Genomic DNA, 19,378 nt, shown 5'->3' with positions numbered 1-19,378 from the left:
AATCGTCACTTTACTTGAAAAGGAGATGGATAGATTATGTGAAAAAAAAATTGAAAAAGTGTCCTACCAAGGCAAGTCTTCCCATCATTCATGAAAAAGTAACCCTGAGGGCAATAACAGTAAGCTACACCTGTCGTGTCGATACCACACATGCGAGAGCATCCCAATTCGTCCTATAACATATGAGTAAGGAACAGTAAAAAACAAGATCAGGAATCAACACCACACTACTTGTTTAATATCTAGCGGTCGTGTCACCCGTTTGCAACCTTTAATCGTGCGTTTTGTTTTATCTTTTTTTAATTGCTTTTACCTTTTACTTCGTGTCGCCTTTTTTTACCTTTGTGCGACACCTAGTTGAGTGCTCTCTGTTGCTTTTAATTAAGATGATGACAATAGCACTTGTCGAAACGTACTAATGTTTTACACAAGTATACTGGCCCTTGCTTTTTTGCTCAGTAAATAACAAACATCAGTTCCGGTTCGACTCCCTGGTGTTTTCTAATGGAAATGATTTTATTGAAATAATGTTATGTGTTTAACTGCTAATGCCATGTAATGTTCAAAATTTTTTATCCTATTATCTATGGAAATGAGTCCAATTACCAAATTTGATTATTTTTCAACATCAGTGAAGCTTTAAGGAGGTCACAATCTGCTTGAAAACTGAAAAGCAATAAAACATAGAAATACTCAAGCATATAGTGGCAAAAAAACTCTTGCATTCAGGTTTGGGTCAAATGCTGTTTGTCGAATCTTTAGGTAAGGGTGTATTTTTTTGTAAATTAGTGTGTTTGTTATAAAAAGTGCAGCAGTTTATCCAGGTAGTTATTCTTGTAAACTTTTTATTTCAAAGTGCCAATGTTTGCAGCTTATTATGGACCCCCTTCTGAAGGGAACACATATTGTTTTTGTCCGAATGACCCACCGGTTCACCCACAAGCCCCAAAAACGTATAACTGTTAAGCTGTACTGACTAGAAGTAAATGATTTACAAATTTCATGCTTTGTTGGTTAAGTGTTATGCTTTGGAAAGGTGAGCATTACTTCCGAAAGCCGTCACAGATAGGCCTGTCAAAAACAAGCTGCGCTATTATTTCAAATTGCTGAACAAAGTTTGGGATATGGCCCATACCTCTTGACAAGAAAACACAAAAGTTTCAATTTTGGTATAAGTGCAATGTCATAGCAGACTGCATGAATCAGCCTTTGTACCAGAGTGGTGACCGACGGATCTGTCTTCACTAATCAAATATACAAAATACTGCATTCATTGTTGGCCTAGTGGTAAGTACAATTGTCTTGCAATCGTAAGATTGGTGGTTCTAATCCAAGCTTTGTCTTAAGATTGCCCAGTGGTAATTGTAACTGCTTGCTATCATCGGGTTGGTGGTTCCGATTCTAGCTCGGCCTCTAGGATGTCCAACAAGTCACTATCTATCCCAAACCACTGTTATGAACAGGCAAAATGAAGTGGGTTATTTTATATTGGCACAACCACACGATAATCAATTGCAATCTGTATAGTAAGTCTTTTGTGTCATCATCACATTATTATTTCCCCTTTTCGGTTTAAATCTCAATCTTCTTCCCAGCGTTCTTCTTCTTCATCACCACGACAACAGTGAGAATGAGAATGATCAATATCATCAGGCAGAGATTCGAGATGAGAGAGACCTCCATCAGAGTTGGAGAATGAACTAAATACAAAATTTGAAGAACCTCTTTAATTGTGTTTCAGCTGAATATACTTCTGAAAAGGGCCTGATAATCAATGAATAATACTTTGAAAGTTTCTTAAGCATTTGTTGGAAGTAAATGCCTTGGCTTTTTACTTCTCTTGTGTTTCACACATCCTGTGCTGTAACAACACAAAACTGCTAAAACGTGTTGCAGCTCATATTTTCGCTTGTTTTTCAAGTGTTTTTCGGGCCATTTTTTTCACTTTTGTTGCTAATATGCGGTTAGGTTGAACAATCAGCAAAATATTTAAAAGTTTTTACCAGGTGCAAGTGTTATACACACATCATGTGCGGTAACAACACAAAACTGCTAAACCGTGTTGCAGCCCATTTTTCGCTTTTTTTGCGCCATGTTTTCCCTTTTGTTGCTAATATGCGTTTAGGTTGAACAATCAGCAAAAGATTTAAAAGTTCTTACCAGGTGCAAGGACAAAAGGTCCGAGAGAAATTTTCTTTGTTGTGTCTCTTGTTTCGTCTATGATTGATCTTTTGACTGGAAGATCGGGTATGGAAGGTGGACAGTCCTAATCAAACAAAGGTTTAAATGTAGTTGTAAAAATGGATATTTGAAGTGGCATTAATTGCGAGGAATGACAATTTTAATCACTCTTCTGCAATTAAATTGTGTATGTTACAACATGGCCTTTGTAACAATGTTAGTAAAGCAGTATAGCAGGATGCACTGAGGTTATAAAAGTAAGTGGTTTTAGTGAAATTCACAAAACTATCCGAAAAAACAAACTTCATACTATTTTGCAGTCGTTGCCTTCCGATGGTTCGCAGATATTAATTTTGCAGAAAAGCCATATCTCCTGGTACGAGTCTCGTACACCAAACCAGCTGAATCCCAAGAAAGAGAAATCAAACTTGCGAGTGTCGGTCACATTGTAGATGACATTTCCGTCCGCATCAAGAGGATCAGGCGCGGCACAACTGTCAAAACGATAAATGTTAAAGTGGAACTTTCCTCACCGTGAATTACAAGCGCTCACCCTTCGATGACAACAGGATAAATAGTTTCAGTTAGATTCTCACTGTCCGTCAGAACACAAACAATTCCCTAAAGATCAAAGTGATAAAACAGTTGGCAAGAAAGTGTTTATGTGACATTATACCTGCAAAACCAAGTTGGCGTCAGCTTCCACATCGATGTTAACACCAATGTAAACAGGGGATCCAATTGTTATCATTTGTTCAGTTTCAATTGTAGTAAAACTATCCGAGGTGTAACGAGCCATTTCCATAGTGAATGATGACGATGTTTTGCCCAAATCCACCTCAATGCGGCTGCAAAAGAAGATAAAACCAGGACTGCAAAAATTTGTCACTGTACGACAGCTGTTAACTACTGTATTATTATTGAAATATAAACAAGCACATATTAGTGTATTGGATCTGCCTTAAAACGTTTATGCTCACATGCCGTAACTGAACACTCATTTGCAAATCACATAGGTTTTTAGAGTCCGTCATAACGGCCTCGGGAATCAATTATACGTCACATGCATAAAAAGAAAATACAGTAGCATTTTACAATTATTTAACCTGATCATTGCCAACAGAGGTTGATCCATTGTTGCTATTCCTGAACGGTTGTAAGCGCATTGAAACACCACGACTGACGATTCCCCGTTGCGAGTTATTATTTGTGACGACGAGCCAGCAGGAAGACCCAGCGAGACTTTGTATGTTACCACAATTTCTGTTTCGCTCTCCTGGAATAGAAAATACAAAGCTCGACGGCGGAATCAACACGGCCAATAACAAAAAAATGGAAAAAACAGCACATTCTATCGCTTATGGTGTATGACAGATTAACAATACTTTTGAATATATCTCAAAAAAACATATGATCAGTACTTTAGAACAGGGGTGCGGCCCACTAAGCCCTCCAATGCGGCCCACGAACACTCAACAACAATTGTAGTATTTTGTCAGATTTTTATCTAATTGTAATTAATTTTTCTTACTTTTTAAAGTGAAAGCTATTTTTTAAACAGACATTACAGAAATTTGAATTATAAATACAAATTCATATGTTATGAATAGAAACGATAGTAATTAAACCGTTCCTTAACCCTTTGAGGGACACACTTTTTTTAATTCAATCAACAAATCTTAGTTAAAATGGGTCAAAAAAAGTATTCCCCCCAAAAAATTTGTGTAATTTCTTAGTTTGTTTATTTTAGAGCATGGTACATATATGTACCAGCAACCGTTTGGGGGAATTTTTTTTGGAAAATTTTTTTTTTCAATTTTGGTGCAAATCCATTTTTATAGTAGAAACTGCATTCAAGGATCACTGTAAGTAAACTCTGTTTACTAAAAATACTTATATTCCATGTATTTGATTAGTAAATACTAAACAACAAACAAAACCTAGTCAACAGCATACAAAAATGCCAGAAAACTTGTAAATATAGAATAATGGTGCAGGTATTTCAACAATAGTTGTTGTCATTACCGGTGTAGGATTTCAGTTCAGTAAACTTAGCTTCACAAAAATATAGAGATGAAAAGGAAATGCTAGTTTTGTACGAAGAAGGCATAGATAGCAAATGGTAACAGGTCACAAAAAATTAAAATACAACAAAATCAAGCACAGAAACTTATTTTTCATGATATAAAATACTAAAAACCGTAAATGTGCTGTTTTGTAGTTCTAATTGGACTTAAAAAACAAACAACAGCATTTTTCAACAAAACTGAAAATTTTGACTTTTTTCCCCAAATGGACAGTGGTACATATATGTACCATAACATGTATGTCCAAAATTTTTACATTTTTACTTGGGTTTTATTTTTTAAAACTACTAATTATTGATAACCAACACACAAACAATAAAAAACGTTATCAGTCACTTGTTTTTATGTTTTTGCATACTCACCAGTAAGTGAAACAACTATGCCCTTGAGAATGACCGAAAACTGACTACTTTAAGGCACAAAAACAGCTGATCTGAAGGTGGCAAGTGCAAAAAAATCATAGAAATATAAACATTAAATCCAAATTGAGAGGTTGTGTGAAAATTATGTCGATCGAACAACAAATTAATTTTCTACGACGCTTCAAAGTTGTGGTACATATATGTACCAGTAACCCTCAAAGGGTTAAAGTTTAAGCCAAGGGTGTACAACCTGCGGCCATACGGCCTCATTAAAATGCATGTACTGGGGGCCGTGAAGTAATTAAAACTCCTTTGCCAAAACTTTTGATTTTTAAACTGCCCTAAGCAGATTTTGTGTTACTGAAAAGAGTATTACCAGCTTAGCAGACTATTTTTAGGCCGATTGTGTGCAAACAATGCAAAAAAAAACAGGTACCAAAAGCGTCACAATAGAATATGACGTAATAAACATTGAAAACTGACATTCACATTGTGCAGTGCAACAAGTTTAAAATTAATCTGGGCTTTTGGGGCGTCAATAGATGGTATATATATATTATATATGATATAAACCTATTTCTTTACATCTGCAATTTTAAAACAAAAACTAGAAGGTAATTGGCGGCTGTTGGTGAAATAAGGATGCGGTCGTCCTAGCGAAATGGTTGTTTAAGTGTATAAAACTAGATTCAAAATCATATGCGGCCCTCGGCATAATTTTCAAACTGCAATGTGGCCCCCGAACCCCACGAGTTTGACACCCCGGCTTTGAATCTTACATTAATGTTTGCAGAACAATGTTCAACTCCAGCCGGGAAATGCATGTTATACTCGTCAGTCTGGTTGTCCTTCAGTGCAAAGCAATTTTCAAGTGGTGACGAATCGTCACCGATCATTTCAAGCTGATCGCCGGCTCCGGGGAGCCAAGATCGGACGAAACTTCCTGGAAGGCTGCGGAAATAAGCAAAAGATAATGGAAGAAAATATAACAAAACGATAACAACGACAAAGAAAATCTGTTGCACAATATTCAAATCTGTTCGTAGCGACAAAATATATTGGCAGATTATAGACAATCAAAACAAATTTTAATTTCTAACCTTGCCGAAACTCCAGTCGTGCTGCAGTTGGTCGTGATCACTGAAAAAACGGAAAACATTAAAACATTTGTAAAGTTGGTGGCTCGATTCTAATCTCGCAATCTAAGATAACCAAATAATAAGTCGGCATCCGAGATGACCTAGTTGATGCAACAGCCTTGCAATCACAAAGTTGGTGGTTGTAATCTCAGCCGGCATCCGAGATGACCTAGTTGATGCAACAGCCTTGCAATCACAAAGTTGGTGGTTGTAATCTCAGCCGGCATCTAAGATCACCCAGTAGTTAATGTAACAGCCTTGCAATCGTAAGGTTGGTGGTTCTAATCCCAGCTTGCCTCTAAAATGACCCAGTGGCTGGTGCGATTGGCTTGCAATCGGTTGGTTGGCAAATTAAATCAATTTCGTTTTTGCATGGCTTAAACTTTGAATCCAGCAGAAGGGTGAAAACAAACCTGGGGCATCACAATTGGCTTCGTCGTCATCGAAATCCGTGCAATCATGGAAACCATCACAGACATAATGTTGTGGAAGACAGAATCCAGATCGGCATTGATACTCGTCAGGTCCACAATGTCCTGTGATGAAAACATGTAGCTATGGTTTTTCTAAGGGTTGGACAATTTTGTAAAGTAGAATAGTGGCTATCACCATGTTAACTTTGTACTCACAATATATCATATAAAGTGGCATATTATAAAACAGGAAAGAACAATTTGTTACCCAAGCAATCGTCAGAGAAGTCGGGGTGACAATTGAGCGAAAAGCAAGCATAAGATAAAAGATAACATGGTCCAGAACAATTGAACTGATTGACAAGACAGTTGTCGAAACCTGTAACATAAAACCATACATCAAAATCCTGGTACGCCAGGCCAATTTAAAGCGCAAAAACGAATCGGTTGGTCAACCAAGCATTGTCATATGGCAAAACGTAGTCAAGAAAAATCTAGCCTGCGGTGGGACTCCAACCTACGACAGAAGTCTTTCCGGGACTCGCGCTCTACCAACTGAGCTACGCAGGCACAGTGCTGAGCTACATATGTCGGACTAGAACTAGAGGATCGCATGATTGACCAGTATTTAGTTAACGTTACATTAAAGTTTTTTTGCAGTCAATCATCGCACCGGTTAAACGGGTTTTCTAACGAGCTTCGTGCAGTCAAATTTGGACGTGAGATTACAAAAACTCGCCCATTTGTATTGCTTCGCATCCATTTTCATCGTTTCCACTTGCACAATCACTCTGTCCATCACACCGGTAGAATCCAGGAATGCAGGCTCCAGAGTCGCACTCAAACTCATCGGGCTCGCATTGACCTAAATCGCAGCATCAATTTTAGGAGTTCAAATGTAAACTTACAACAAAATTGGTATTTAGTCTCGTTGACAATATTCAACACATGTTGAAATGTTATAAAATTTGGATACTAAAACATAATCAGCAAACAACAATACTGTGTGTTGTTATATTTGAGGTTTTAAAAACCCGAATCTCAACGTTGCGCGGCTATTTCGTCTTGGTGATTGTTTCCGTGCAATTGTGCTTCTATGATTTGTTCCATCAAGCGAAATAAACTCAACTCAAACTTATTTAATATTGTACATTATTTTAGACTGAATCGCTTTAGCGTGCTTGTTAGATGATTGTTGATGACTTCGGTCGTGGGGGGATTAATTAGGGTTTCACAACTATATTTTTTACCACCAGAGGCGTTTGCAACAGAAATCACTCAAGTTTGTGATGAATCCGAGTGTTGACGTGAAAAGTGCAAAAAAGAGTGAAGTATCCGCTTGATAGAAAACTTACCACCGCAGACGGGCTGTTGGTCACCGGCTGGGCAAGCGGAATCACACATAGCCCTATTCGGTTTGCATTCCATCGAAGGAAAACACTGAAATTCATGATACCTGCAACCCTCTGTATCTATAAGTAAATAATATACGTCAAGTAAACATCAGATTTGTCCAAAATATATATGTGCAAACTCTTTTACCAACAATAAAAAACTCGAAGAATAGCTTTGCTATATTTATTGCCAATATGTTCCACTTATTCTATTGTTGCCACCTACTACATTCCATAAGAATATTATTGGTTAATTAGTAGAGCAACCCGCTTTGGAACGTTAACTGCCTTGACCTATATCTTAGACTTTCAATTGCTTGTCAAACCGATTTTGTCGTCGTTATTTTCGACCCTTAAGTAACTCCCAGGGTCCGTGGCCCTCCAGCTGCAAATGGCAAACTTGCAGCACTTAAAGTTACGTTACTAATCCATTAAGACAGGTAATAATTTCATACAAACAGACAAAAAAAGGTTTTGGCCACAATAAAATAGACCAACTGTCTTGTGCTGTTTTCCTACACTACTAAACTCTCGATTGAGAAAGGTGCTATAAATCAATGTGTGTTACTTGTGCAGTTAATCTCATCAGCACTGTGAGCACAATCCTGCCTTCTGTTACATTTCATATGGAGAGGAATGCAAGCTCCAGATTGACATTTAAATTCGTCAGCTGTGCAGTTTCCTGCGAGAAAGATCAAAGTTTAATAAACAAAATAGTTTTTGTATTGTCTGGTGGCAACACCTGCAGGGTAAAATCATGCGCCACAGTTTGTTATGCATCAAAACCGAAGTTTCAAATGTACCAGTATTAACCAGTATTATGTTATCTGGATGAGGCTGTATGCAATAATGTCGTTAGATTAAGATCAAGTCTCTAAATAGTTTAGTTATTTACTTTGGTAATTTGATTATTCCATTGTGTTGCATTTTGGATCACAAACCGCATTAATATTTAAAATAATCATCCGATTAAATCATTACGTCTTAAAATGAAAGATTTGGGATTGCGACAAAATACTGAAAAAAAAATGTCCAAAGATCCACACAAACTTCCAAACGATGCACCAAAACAACATTCAACCATCAGTGATCAAAAGCAAAAAAAAATTCTTACTGACCGTCGCAGTTTAGTTCATCATTGTCACAAAAGGCATTTCCGTCACATCTAAGAGAGTGCGAAAGGCAAGTCTGGTCTCCACACTGAAAATTCTGTTCCGGGCAAACTCTTTCTATCACTGTTCATGAATATTGTTTAGCAATTGTTTTGTGAAATATTTATTATAATTTTATCGTGTCAAGCACGGACTCTTGACGGTTTTAATCTTTAGTCGTACTATGGTTTCATTCCCTGCTAAACCGGTTACATAATGCTTGGAGTGACCGTTTTGCAATCGCCAAGAAATCGTACAGTTGGTAATTATAATTCCAGTTCGGCCTCTAATATGGCCCAGTGGTTATTTCAATTGCCTTGAAATCATACGGTTGGTAACTCTAATCCCAATTCAGCCTCAATAGCGACCAGTGATTATTGCAACAGCTTTGCAATAGTAGAGTTGGCAATTCTACCTCCAATTGGGCCTCTAATGTGGCCCAGTGGTTAGCAGAACCGCCTTGCAATCGTACGGTTGGTAATTCATATCCCTGCTTGCCTATAAGGATGGCCTTGAAGTTAGTGCAACCGCTTTGTAATCGTAATGTGGTAATTCTTAAATACGGAACCCTGTGATTGGTGCACTCGTCTTGCACTCCTAAGGTTGCTGGTTGTAATTTAACTTTGTCCCCTAAGGTGGCCCAGTGCTTATTACAACCGACTTATAATCGTAAAGTTTTTTGTTGTAATCCCAAATCGCCCCCTAAAGTGACCAAGTGGATGTTGTACCCACCTTGCAGTCGCGCGGTTGGTAATTTAGATACCAACTTGCCATTTAGGATGGCCCAGTGGTTAGTGCAACCGCCTTACAATCGCGCGGTTGGTGGTTCTCAACTCAATTCGGCTCTTAAGGTGACCCAGTAGATGTTGTATCCACCTTGCAGTCGTATGGTTGGTAATTTAGATACCAACTTGCCCTTTAGGATGACGCAGTGCTTAATGCAACCGTCTTGTAATCGTAAGGTTGGTAATTCTTAACTCAATACGGCCCCTGAGGTAACCCAGTAGTTGGTCCACCGGTCTTGCAGTCGTAAGGTTGGGGGTTGTAATGTAAGTTTGGCCCCTAAAAATAACCCAGTGTTTAGTGCAACCGTCTTACAATCGCAAGGTTGGTGATTGTAATTGAAGTATGGCGTCTAAGGGGATCCAGTGCTTAGTGAAACCGCCTTACAATCGTAAGGTTGTTTGCTGTAATCCCAAGTCTGCCACATAGGTGACCCGGTGGATGTTGTGTTCACCTTGCAATCGGACGATTAATAAATCATATCCCTGCTTGCCTATAAGGATGGCCCAGTGGTTATTGTAACCGCCTTGTAATCGCAAGGTTGGTAATTCATACCCCTGCTTGCCTATTACGATAGCGTAGTGATTACTACAACCGCCATCCTATGGTGCGGTTGGTGGTTGTAATTTGAGCTCAACCTTAAAGGTGACCCAGTGGTTATTGCAACCGTCTTGCACTCGTAAAGTTGGTGGTTGTAATGTAAGTTCGGCCCCTAAAATGACCCAGTGCTTGGGGCAATGCCCTTTACAATCGTAAGGTAGGTGGTTGTAATTTAAGTAAGGCCTCCAAGGTGACCCAGTGCTTAGTGCAGGGGTTCCCAAACTTTTTAGGTCTGTGGCCCAAATGTCTATTTAATAGCGATTCATGTCTCACCATGTGCTGCAAAATTTGGGCAGAAACAATTTTGAAAATTTAACTCTAAAACAGGTGAAATGTTTTTTTGCAATCTCTTTTTAATGAAATACATGCTCCTGAAATTTGGCTACTAGATTGGGAATTCTTTGCAAATATTATGTTTTTCAAACCAAAGTGCATAATATCTACAGTATAACAAAACCGTAGAATTTGTTCAAATGGCTCTGTGGCCCGTTGAAAATGTCTTGGTGGCCTAGTACTGGGCCATGGCCTACAGTTTGGGAACCACTGGCTTAGTGCAACCGGCTTACAACCCTAATACTGTTTGCTGTAATCCCAAGTCGGCCCATAAGGTGACCCAGTGGCTGTTGTTTCCAACTTGTAATCAGACGGTTAGAAATTCATACCCCTGCTTGCCCTTTAGGATGGTACAGTGGTTAGTGCAACCGTTTTGCAATCGTACGGTTAAGAATTCATGTCCCTGCTTGCTTCTATGAATGACGCATTAGTTAGTGCAACCGCCTTGCAATCGCGAGGTTGGTGATTATAATTTAAGCTGGACCTTTAAAGTGACCCAGTGGTTACTGCAACCGTCTTGTAATCGTAAGGTTGGTAATTCTTAACTCAATTCGGCTCCTAAGGTGACCCAGTTAATGTTTTATTCACCTTGCAATTTATTCATTCACCTCCTTGCTTGCCTTTTACTATGGCCTAGTGATTACTGCAACCGCCTGGCAATCGTGCGGTTGGTGATTGTAATTTAAGCTCAGCCTTTAATGGGACACAATGGTTATTGCAACCGCATTGTAATCGTACGGTTGGTAATTCATATCACTGCTTGCCTACAAGAATGGCCCAGTAGTTGGTGCAACTGTCTTTCAATAGTGCGTTTGGTAAATCATATCTCTGCTTGCACTTTAGGGTGACCCAGTGGATAATAAGCCGCCTTGCAATCTAACGGTTGGTAATTCATATCACTGCTTGCCTACAATGGTTGGCAATGGTTCCAGTGGTTGGTGCACCCGTTTTGCACTCGTAAGGTTGGTGGTTGTTATGTACTGTATGTTAGGTACGTAAAATAACCCAGTTCTTAGTGCAATGGCCTAGCAATCGTGCGGTTGGCTAATGATTGTAATTTAAGCTCAATTTTAAGGTGATCCAGTATTCAGTGCAACCGTTTTGCAATCGTTTGGTCTGTAATTCATATCTTTGATTGCCCTGTAGGATGGGCCAGTAATTACTGCAACCGCCTGGTAATCGTGCGGTAGTTAGTGCAACCGCCTTGCAATCGTGTGGTTGGTGATTTTATTTTAAGCTCGACCTCTAAAGTGACCCAGTGGTGATTGCAAAGGCCTTGTAATCGTGAGGTTGGCAATTGATATCTCTGGATGCCTTTTTGAATGGTCTAGTGGTTAGTGCAACCCTTGCAATTGTATGGTTGGTAATTCATATCCCAACTTGCCCTTTAGGATGGCCCAGTAGTTGTTGCAGCCACTTTACAATCGTACGGTTGATAATTCATATCCATGTTTGCCTATGAGGATGGCCCAGTAGTTAGTGCAACCGCCTTGCAACTATACAGATGGTAATTCATATCTCTGCTTGCCCTTTAGGATGGACCAGTGATTATTGCAACCGCCTTGTAATCGTAATGTGGTAATTCTAAACCAGGGGCGGGCAACATACGGCCCGGGGATTTTGAGCGGCCCGCAGACAGTTTCAGGTCTTACATGATAATATGGCCCGCGGCCACAGTCTGCCGCAATCCCCCACTACTTGCTTACTGCGTCAAATTATAGTTATAACGGTCAGTAACGCTCCCCAATAGCAAAAAAACTTTCCCGCCGTTGTTACCATTGCTCCATACATCCATTGTTACGACATAACTGCCAACCTTGTGTGTGGCCTGCTTTCACTGTTTCCTTTGTTTCCACACGTGTAGCCTAGTTAGTGTTTGAGCAGTATCTAAGTCTGTGGTGTATGCATTACATTTGCTGTGGTGAATAATTTTATGTTATATCAGTTAGATTGTTTGGACTGTATTGTATTTGTGATGTTGAATGTATTTGGTTTAGGTGGTCAAAAATCCGTTTTAAATCACTGGATAAATACGTGATTAATAAATATCTATTCAGGAATCAGGCCCGCCAAGTACTTCATTTTCCCATATCCGGCCCGCCGACTGGAGAAGTTGCGCGCCCCTGTTCTAAACCAATACGGCCCCTAATATGACCCAGTGATTAGTGCACCCCTCTTGCACTCGTAAGGTTGGTGGTTGTAATGTAAGTTCGGCCTTTACAATGATCCAGTGCTTAGTGCAATGCCCTTATAATCGTAAGGTTGCCCAGTAGATGTTGTATCCACCTTGCAGTCGTATGGTTGGTAATTTAGATGCCAACTTGCCCTTTAGAATGACGCAGTGCTTAATGCAACCGTCTTGTAATCGTAAGGTTGGTAATTCTTAACTCAATACGGCCCCTGAGGTAACCCAGTAGTTGGTCCACCGGTCTTGCAGTCGTAAGGTTGGGGGTTGTAATGTAAGTTTGGCCCCTAAAAATAACCCAGTGTTTAGTGCAACCGTCTTACAATCGCAAGGTTGGTGATTGTAATTGAAGTATGGCGTCTAAGGGGATCCAGTGCTTAGTGAAACCGCCTTACAATCGTAAGGTTGTTTGCTGTAATCCCAAGTCTGCCCCATAGGTGACCCGGTGGATGTTGTGTTCACCTTGCAATCGGACGATTAATAAATCATATCCCTGCTTGCCTATAAGGATGGCCCAGTGGTTATTGTAACCGCCTTGTAATCGCAAGGTTGGTAATTCATACCCCTGCTTGCCTATTACGATAGCGTAGTGATTACTACAACCGCCATCCTATGGTGCGGTTGGTGGTTGTAATTTGAGCTCAACCTTAAAGGTGACCCAGTGGTTATTGCAACCGTCTTGCACTCGTAAAGTTGGTGGTTGTAATGTAAGTTCGGCCCCTAAAATGACCCAGTGCTTGGGGCAATGCCCTTTACAATCGTAAGGTAGGTGGTTGTAATTTAAGTAAGGCCTCCAAGGTGACCCAGTGCTTAGTGCAGGGGTTCCCAAACTTTTTAGGTCTGTGGCCCAAATGTCTATTTAATAGCGATTCATGTCTCACCATGTGCTGCAAAATTTGGGCAGAAACAATTTTGAAAATTTAACTCTAAAACAGGTGAAATGTTTTTTTGCAATCTCTTTTTAATGAAATACATGCTCCTGAAATTTGGCTACTAGATTGGGAATTCTTTGCAAATATTATGTTTTTCAAACCAAAGTGCATAATATCTACAGTATAACAAAACCGTAGAATTTGTTCAAATGGCTCTGTGGCCCGTTGAAAATGTCTTGGTGGCCTAGTACTGGGCCATGGCCTACAGTTTGGGAACCACTGGCTTAGTGCAACCGGCTTACAACCCTAATACTGTTTGCTGTAATCCCAAGTCGGCCCATAAGGTGACCCAGTGGCTGTTGTTTCCAACTTGTAATCAGACGGTTAGAAATTCATACCCCTGCTTGCCCTTTAGGATGGTACAGTGGTTAGTGCAACCGTTTTGCAATCGTACGGTTAAGAATTCATGTCCCTGCTTGCTTCTATGAATGACGCATTAGTTAGTGCAACCGCCTTGCAATCGCGAGGTTGGTGATTATAATTTAAGCTGGACCTTTAAAGTGACCCAGTGGTTACTGCAACCGTCTTGTAATCGTAAGGTTGGTAATTCTTAACTCAATTCGGCTCCTAAGGTGACCCAGTTAATGTTTTATTCACCTTGCAATCAAACGGTTAGTAATTCATATCCTTGCTTGCCCTTTACTATGGCCTAGTGATTACTGCAACCGCCTGGCAATCGTGCGGTTGGTGATTGTAATTTAAGCTCAGCCTTTAATGGGACACAATGGTTATTGCAACCGCATTGTAATCGTACGGTTGGTAATTCATATCACTGCTTGCCTACAAGAATGGCCCAGTAGTTGGTGCAACTGTCTTTCAATAGTGCGTTTGGTAAATCATATCTCTGCTTGCACTTTAGGGTGACCCAGTGGATAATAAGCCGCCTTGCAATCTAACGGTTGGTAATTCATATCACTGCTTGCCTACAATGGTTGGCAATGGTTCCAGTGGTTGGTGCACCCGTTTTGCACTCGTAAGGTTGGTGGTTGTTATGTACTGTATGTTAGGTACGTAAAATAACCCAGTTCTTAGTGCAATGGCCTAGCAATCGTGAGGTTGGTGGTTGTAATTCAAGTATGGCCCCTAAGGTGACCCAGTGCTTAGTGCAACCACGTTAGAATCGTAAGGTTGGTAATTCATATCTTTGCTTGATTATAAGTATGGCCCAGTAGTTAGAGCAATCGCCTTGCAATCATACAGTTTGTAAATCATATTCCTGCTCGCCCTTTCGTGTGGTTGGTGATTGGAATTTAAGCTTGACTTTTAGGGTGACCCAGTGGTTATTGCAACGGCCTTGTAATCGTAAGGTTGGTAATTCTTAACTCGATTCGGCCCCTAAGGTAACCCAGTAGTTAGTGCAACCGCCTTGCAATCGTATGGTTACATAAGGATGTCCCAGTAGTAGTGCAACCGCCTTGCAACCGTTCGGTTTGTAACTCATATCCCTGATTGCTTATAAGGATGGCCCAGTAGTTAGTGCAACCGCCTTGCGGTAGTACGGTTGGTAATTCATATCTCGGCTTGCCATTTAGGATGTTCCTGTGATTTCTGCCACCGCCTTGCAATCGTGCGGTTGGCTAATGATTGTAATTTAAGCTCAATTTTAAGGTGATCCAGTATTCAGTGCAACCGTTTTGCAATCGTTTGGTCTGTAATTCATATCTTTGATTGCCCTGTAGGATGGGCCAGTAATTACTGCAACCGCCTGGTAATCGTGCGGTAGTTAGTGCAACCGCCTTGCAATCGTGTGGTTGGCGATTTTATTTTAAGCTCGACCTCTAAAGTGACCCAGTGGTGATTGCAAAGGCCTTGTAATCGTGAGGTTGGCAATTGATATCTCTGGATGCCTTTTTGAATGGTCTAGTGGTTAGTGCAACCCTTGCAATTGTATGGTTGGTAATTCATATCCCAACTTGCCCTTTAGGATGGCCCAGTAGTTGTTGCAGCCACTTTACAATCGTACGGTTGATAATTCATATCCATGTTTGCCTATGAGGATGGCCCAGTAGTTAGTGCAACCGCCTTGCAACTATACAGATGGTAATTCATATCTCTGCTTGCCCTTTAGGATGGACCAGTGATTATTGCAACCGCCTTGTAATCGTAATGTGGTAATTCTAAACCAGGGGCGGGCAACATACGGCCCGCGGGCCGGATCCGGCCTGCGACGGGATTTTGAGCGGCCCGCAGACAGTTTCAGGTCTTACATGATAATATGGCCCGCGGCCACAGTCTGCCGCAATCCCCCACTACTTGCTTACTGCGTCAAATTATAGTTATAACGGTCAGTAACGCTCCCCAATAGCAAAAAAACTTTCCCGCCGTTGTTACCATTGCACCATACATCCATTGTTACGACATAACTGCCAACCTTGTGTGTGGCCTGCTTTCACTGTTTCCTTTGTTTCCACACGTGTAGCCTAGTTAGTGTTTGAGCAGTATCTAAGTCTGTGGTGTATGCATTACATTTGCTGTGGTGAATAATTTTATGTTATATCAGTTAGATTGTTTGGACTGTATTGTATTTGTGATGTTCTTGAATGTATTTGGTTTAGGTGGTCTAAAATCCGTTTTAAATCACTGGATAAATACGCGATTAATAAATATCTATTCAGGAATCAGGCCCGCCAAGTACTTCATTTTCCCATATCCGGCCCGCCGACTGGAGAAGTTGCGCGCCCCTGTTCTAAACCAATACGGCCCCTAATATGACCCAGTGATTAGTGCACCCCTCTTGCACTCGTAAGGTTGGTGGTTGTAATGCAAGTTCGGCCTTTACAATGATCCAGTGCTTAGTGCAATGCCCTTATAATCGTAAGGTTGCCCAGTAGATGTTGTATCCACCTTGCAGTCGTATGGTTGGTAATTTAGATGCCAACTTGCCCTTTAGAATGACGCAGTGCTTAATGCAACCGTCTTGTAATCGTAAGGTTGGTAATTCTTAACTCAATACGGCCCCTGAGGTAACCCAGTAGTTGGTCCACCGGTCTTGCAGTCGTAAGGTTGGGGGTTGTAATGTAAGTTTGGCCCCTAAAAATAACCCAGTGTTTAGTGCAACCGTCTTACAATCGCAAGGTTGGTGGTTGTAATTAAAGTATGGCCCCGAAGGTGATCCAGTGCTTAGTGCAACCGCCTTACAATCGTAAAGATGTTTGCTGTAATCCCAAGTCGCACCCTGAGGTGACCCAGTGAATTTTGCATCCACCTTGCAATCGGACGGTTAGTAATTCATATCCCTGCTTGCCTATAATGATGGCCCAGTGGTTATTGCAACCACCTTGTTATCGTATGGTTGGTATTTGTTAACTCAATTCGGCCCCCAAGATGACCCAGTGGTTAGTGCACCCGTCTTGCAATCCTAAGGCTGGTTGTAATTTAAGTTCGGCCCCTAAGGTGACCCAGTAGATGTTGTATCCACCTTGTAGTCGCGCGGTTGGTAATTCATATACCAACTTGCCCTTTAGGATGACGCAGTGCTTACTGCAACCGTCCTGTAATCGTAATTCGGCTCCTAAGGTGACCCAGTTGATGTTTTATTCACCTTGCAATCAAACGGTTAGTAAGTCATATACCTACTTGGCCTTTAGGATGGCCTAGTGCAGGGGTGGGGAGCTTGCGGCCTAAAGGCCACATGCGGCTTTTTAGGGCACCAAATGCGGCCTTGAAGGTCAGAATACATTTTTAGGATGTTGATATTACAGACTGCAGCAGGCGCTGAAAACCAGACAGAAACGTTTTTTTTACCTTCTATTTAATTTGTTCTAGGGCAGCGATTTTCAAACAAGAGCCCATGGTCCCATAGAGGTACACAAATCGATTTTCGTAGCACTACTGCACTAAGCCCAAGGTTCTAAAATCTTACTGGAGTGGCAAAAGAATGGTTGTTTGCGCATAATCGAATGTCTTAAAATCGTCTGTGACGTCACAAGCTGCTCTTAGATCATTGATATTTGTAAACAAGCCAGTTTCTAGGTTAAATAAATCCTGAATGTTGAAGTGAAGGTGGAAATGTAGGGAGGAATTTTATTTAGCTTGGGCTGTATGTCCTACAACTCCACAAGGGAATAGCAAAACGATCGACCATGTAAGGCAAAAAGTTAAAACACCAGGCCTGTGAAATAGTCTATGCGCCTAAATGAGTGTCGATCAAACGTTACGTGACCTTTATAAACAAAAAGGTTCCCTAGCCCTGGCTTAGTGGATAGTAGAACTGCCTTGCAATGGTAAGGTTGGTAATTCATATCCCTGCTTTCCTACAAGGATGGACCAGTAGTTAGTGCAACCGCCTTGCAATCGTATGGTTGGTAATTCATATCCCTGCTTGCCCTTTAGGAAGACTCAGTAGTTGGTACAATCGCCTTGCAATAGTAGGGTTAGTAATTCATATCCTTGCTTATCCTTTAGGATGGCCCAGTGATTACTGCAACCGCCTTGTAATCGTGTGGTTGGTGATTGTAATTTAAGCTTGACTTTTAAGGTGACCCAGTGGTTATTGCAACTGTCTTGTAATCGTAAGGTTGGTAATTCTTAACCCGATTCGGCCCCTAAGGTGACCCAGTGGCTAGTGTACCCGTCTTGCACTCGTAAGGTTGGTGGTTGTAAATTAGATTTGGTCGGTAAGGTGACCTACTGCTTAATGCAACCGCCTTACAAGTTTGTTTGTTATAATCCCAAGTCGGTCCCCTAAGGTGACCCTGTGGATATTGTATCCACCTTGCAGTCGTATGGTTGGTAATTCATATTCCTGCTTGTCATTTGGCTAGGATGACCCATGAGATAGCAGAATTGTCTTTAGGATGGCAAAGTGGTTAGTGAGCTTTACATGTATTACTGCTTGTAATTTCAACTTTGTTAATTTTTGTTGTCATAAGCCAGTGCACTTGTGAGTTAAAATATTGACAACAAACCTGGAACTGGCTCTGGACAATTAACTTCGTCATCGTCAAAGTCATAACAGTCGTGAAATCCGTCGCATACATATCGTTCTGGAAGGCAGTAACCAGATCGGCATTGATGAAAACCGGGTCCACATTCTCCTGTGATGAAAAAAAGTGCAGAAGTCGTCCGATGACTAACACTAGAACAGCACATTTTTATGTTTGTCAGGTGTTTAACGTCACAGGATTATAACTGTGCACAACTGCATTCTCTTTTGGGATATTTAAAACCTTCAAAAACTTGGAAAAGCTTCTTACTAAGCCTTTTTACATGGAGCGTTTAAGCGTATTCGATACGCCTTTCTCTCGTTTTCGAAAAAGAAAAAAAGCAAAGCGTATTAGACTTCTCCGATTGTCGATGTGCTCGGCACAGGTGGTTTGAATACGCTTAGGCGCCAATACGCTTAGGAGAACTCTTTTGCTAACAAGTGGGTCAACTTGAAACCATATGTAGTTTGTTTAATTTGGTGCCGAAAATAACGGGGAAATTTAACGTTAATGCTAAACAAACGTTCCATACTGGTGCAAAGTTACATAAATCAGTCAGTTTTTTTATACATATAACCCACAAGAGACTGTAATGAAACAAATTTAATAGATTTGTACAGTCATATGAAGGACTTTTCTAATGTGCTACTGTATGGCCTGGATATGTAATACAGTTTTAGTATGTACAACTTAGAAATCAGCACTTATTACTATTGGACAATGAAGTCAGAGTGATCTATACATTTCGAATGTTTCTTCCAACTATTCCTGAGGGTTTAACAGTTAACAATAAACAAATTTGTACATTTGGTATGTCTAAGCTAGACGCAAACAGCTGCTGCCAACAAATTTATTTAGATTTTTTCGGAAGAATAGGCCAACAGTCGAGAAAA

General features: G+C 40.6%; 2 protein-coding genes across 2 annotated transcripts; both read right to left on the bottom strand.

The window, feature by feature from the left end:
* Window positions 1-1,572: 1,572 nt before the first annotated feature.
* LOC145218147 (uncharacterized) lies at window positions 1,573-6,797 on the bottom strand. Its single transcript, XM_080085544.1, has 11 exons — window positions 6,704-6,797; window positions 6,451-6,561; window positions 6,183-6,305; window positions 5,731-5,770; window positions 5,410-5,581; window positions 3,288-3,457; window positions 2,858-3,029; window positions 2,735-2,802; window positions 2,492-2,675; window positions 2,161-2,266; window positions 1,573-1,700 (listed from the first exon to the last, which is right to left on the bottom strand). The coding sequence occupies exons 1-11, from the start codon at window positions 6,795-6,797 to the stop codon at window positions 1,573-1,575; spliced, it is 1,368 nt and encodes a 455-aa protein (XP_079941670.1).
* Window positions 6,798-6,907: 110 nt separating this feature from the next.
* LOC145218146 (CD320 antigen-like) lies at window positions 6,908-19,015 on the bottom strand. Its single transcript, XM_080085543.1, has 6 exons — window positions 19,009-19,015; window positions 18,468-18,596; window positions 8,695-8,811; window positions 8,145-8,258; window positions 7,538-7,654; window positions 6,908-7,047 (listed from the first exon to the last, which is right to left on the bottom strand). Exons 1-6 carry the CDS (start codon window positions 19,013-19,015, stop codon window positions 6,908-6,910), a joined length of 624 nt encoding a protein of 207 aa, XP_079941669.1.
* Between the last annotated feature and the right edge of the window lie 363 nt (window positions 19,016-19,378).

This window comes from Phallusia mammillata, chromosome 3, assembly GCF_965637545.1.
Source record: "Phallusia mammillata chromosome 3, kaPhaMamm4.hap1.1, whole genome shotgun sequence".
Classification (NCBI taxonomy): domain Eukaryota; kingdom Metazoa; phylum Chordata; class Ascidiacea; order Phlebobranchia; family Ascidiidae; genus Phallusia; species Phallusia mammillata.
This window is presented reverse-complemented; position numbering and strand designations above follow the sequence as displayed.

Excerpts from the sequence above, each read along its gene's own strand:
- LOC145218147 (XM_080085544.1), bottom strand. The coding sequence starts at position 6,797 with ATGCGATCCTCTAGTTCTAGTCCGACATATGTAGCTCAGCACTGTGCC. Across the intron at positions 5,771-6,182 it reads AGCCAATTGTGATGCCCCAG|TGATCACGACCAACTGCAGC; the intron begins GTTTGTTTTCAC and ends CCGTTTTTTCAG. Across the intron at positions 1,701-2,160 it reads ACCTTTTGTCCTTGCACCTG|TTCATTCTCCAACTCTGATG; the intron begins GTAAGAACTTTT and ends TTTTGTATTTAG.
- LOC145218146 (XM_080085543.1), bottom strand. Across the intron at positions 8,259-8,694 it reads TGATGAACTAAACTGCGACG|GAAACTGCACAGCTGACGAA; the intron begins GTCAGTAAGAAT and ends TCTTTCTCGCAG. Across the intron at positions 7,655-8,144 it reads TGATGAGATTAACTGCACAA|ATACAGAGGGTTGCAGGTAT; the intron begins GTAACACACATT and ends ATTTACTTATAG.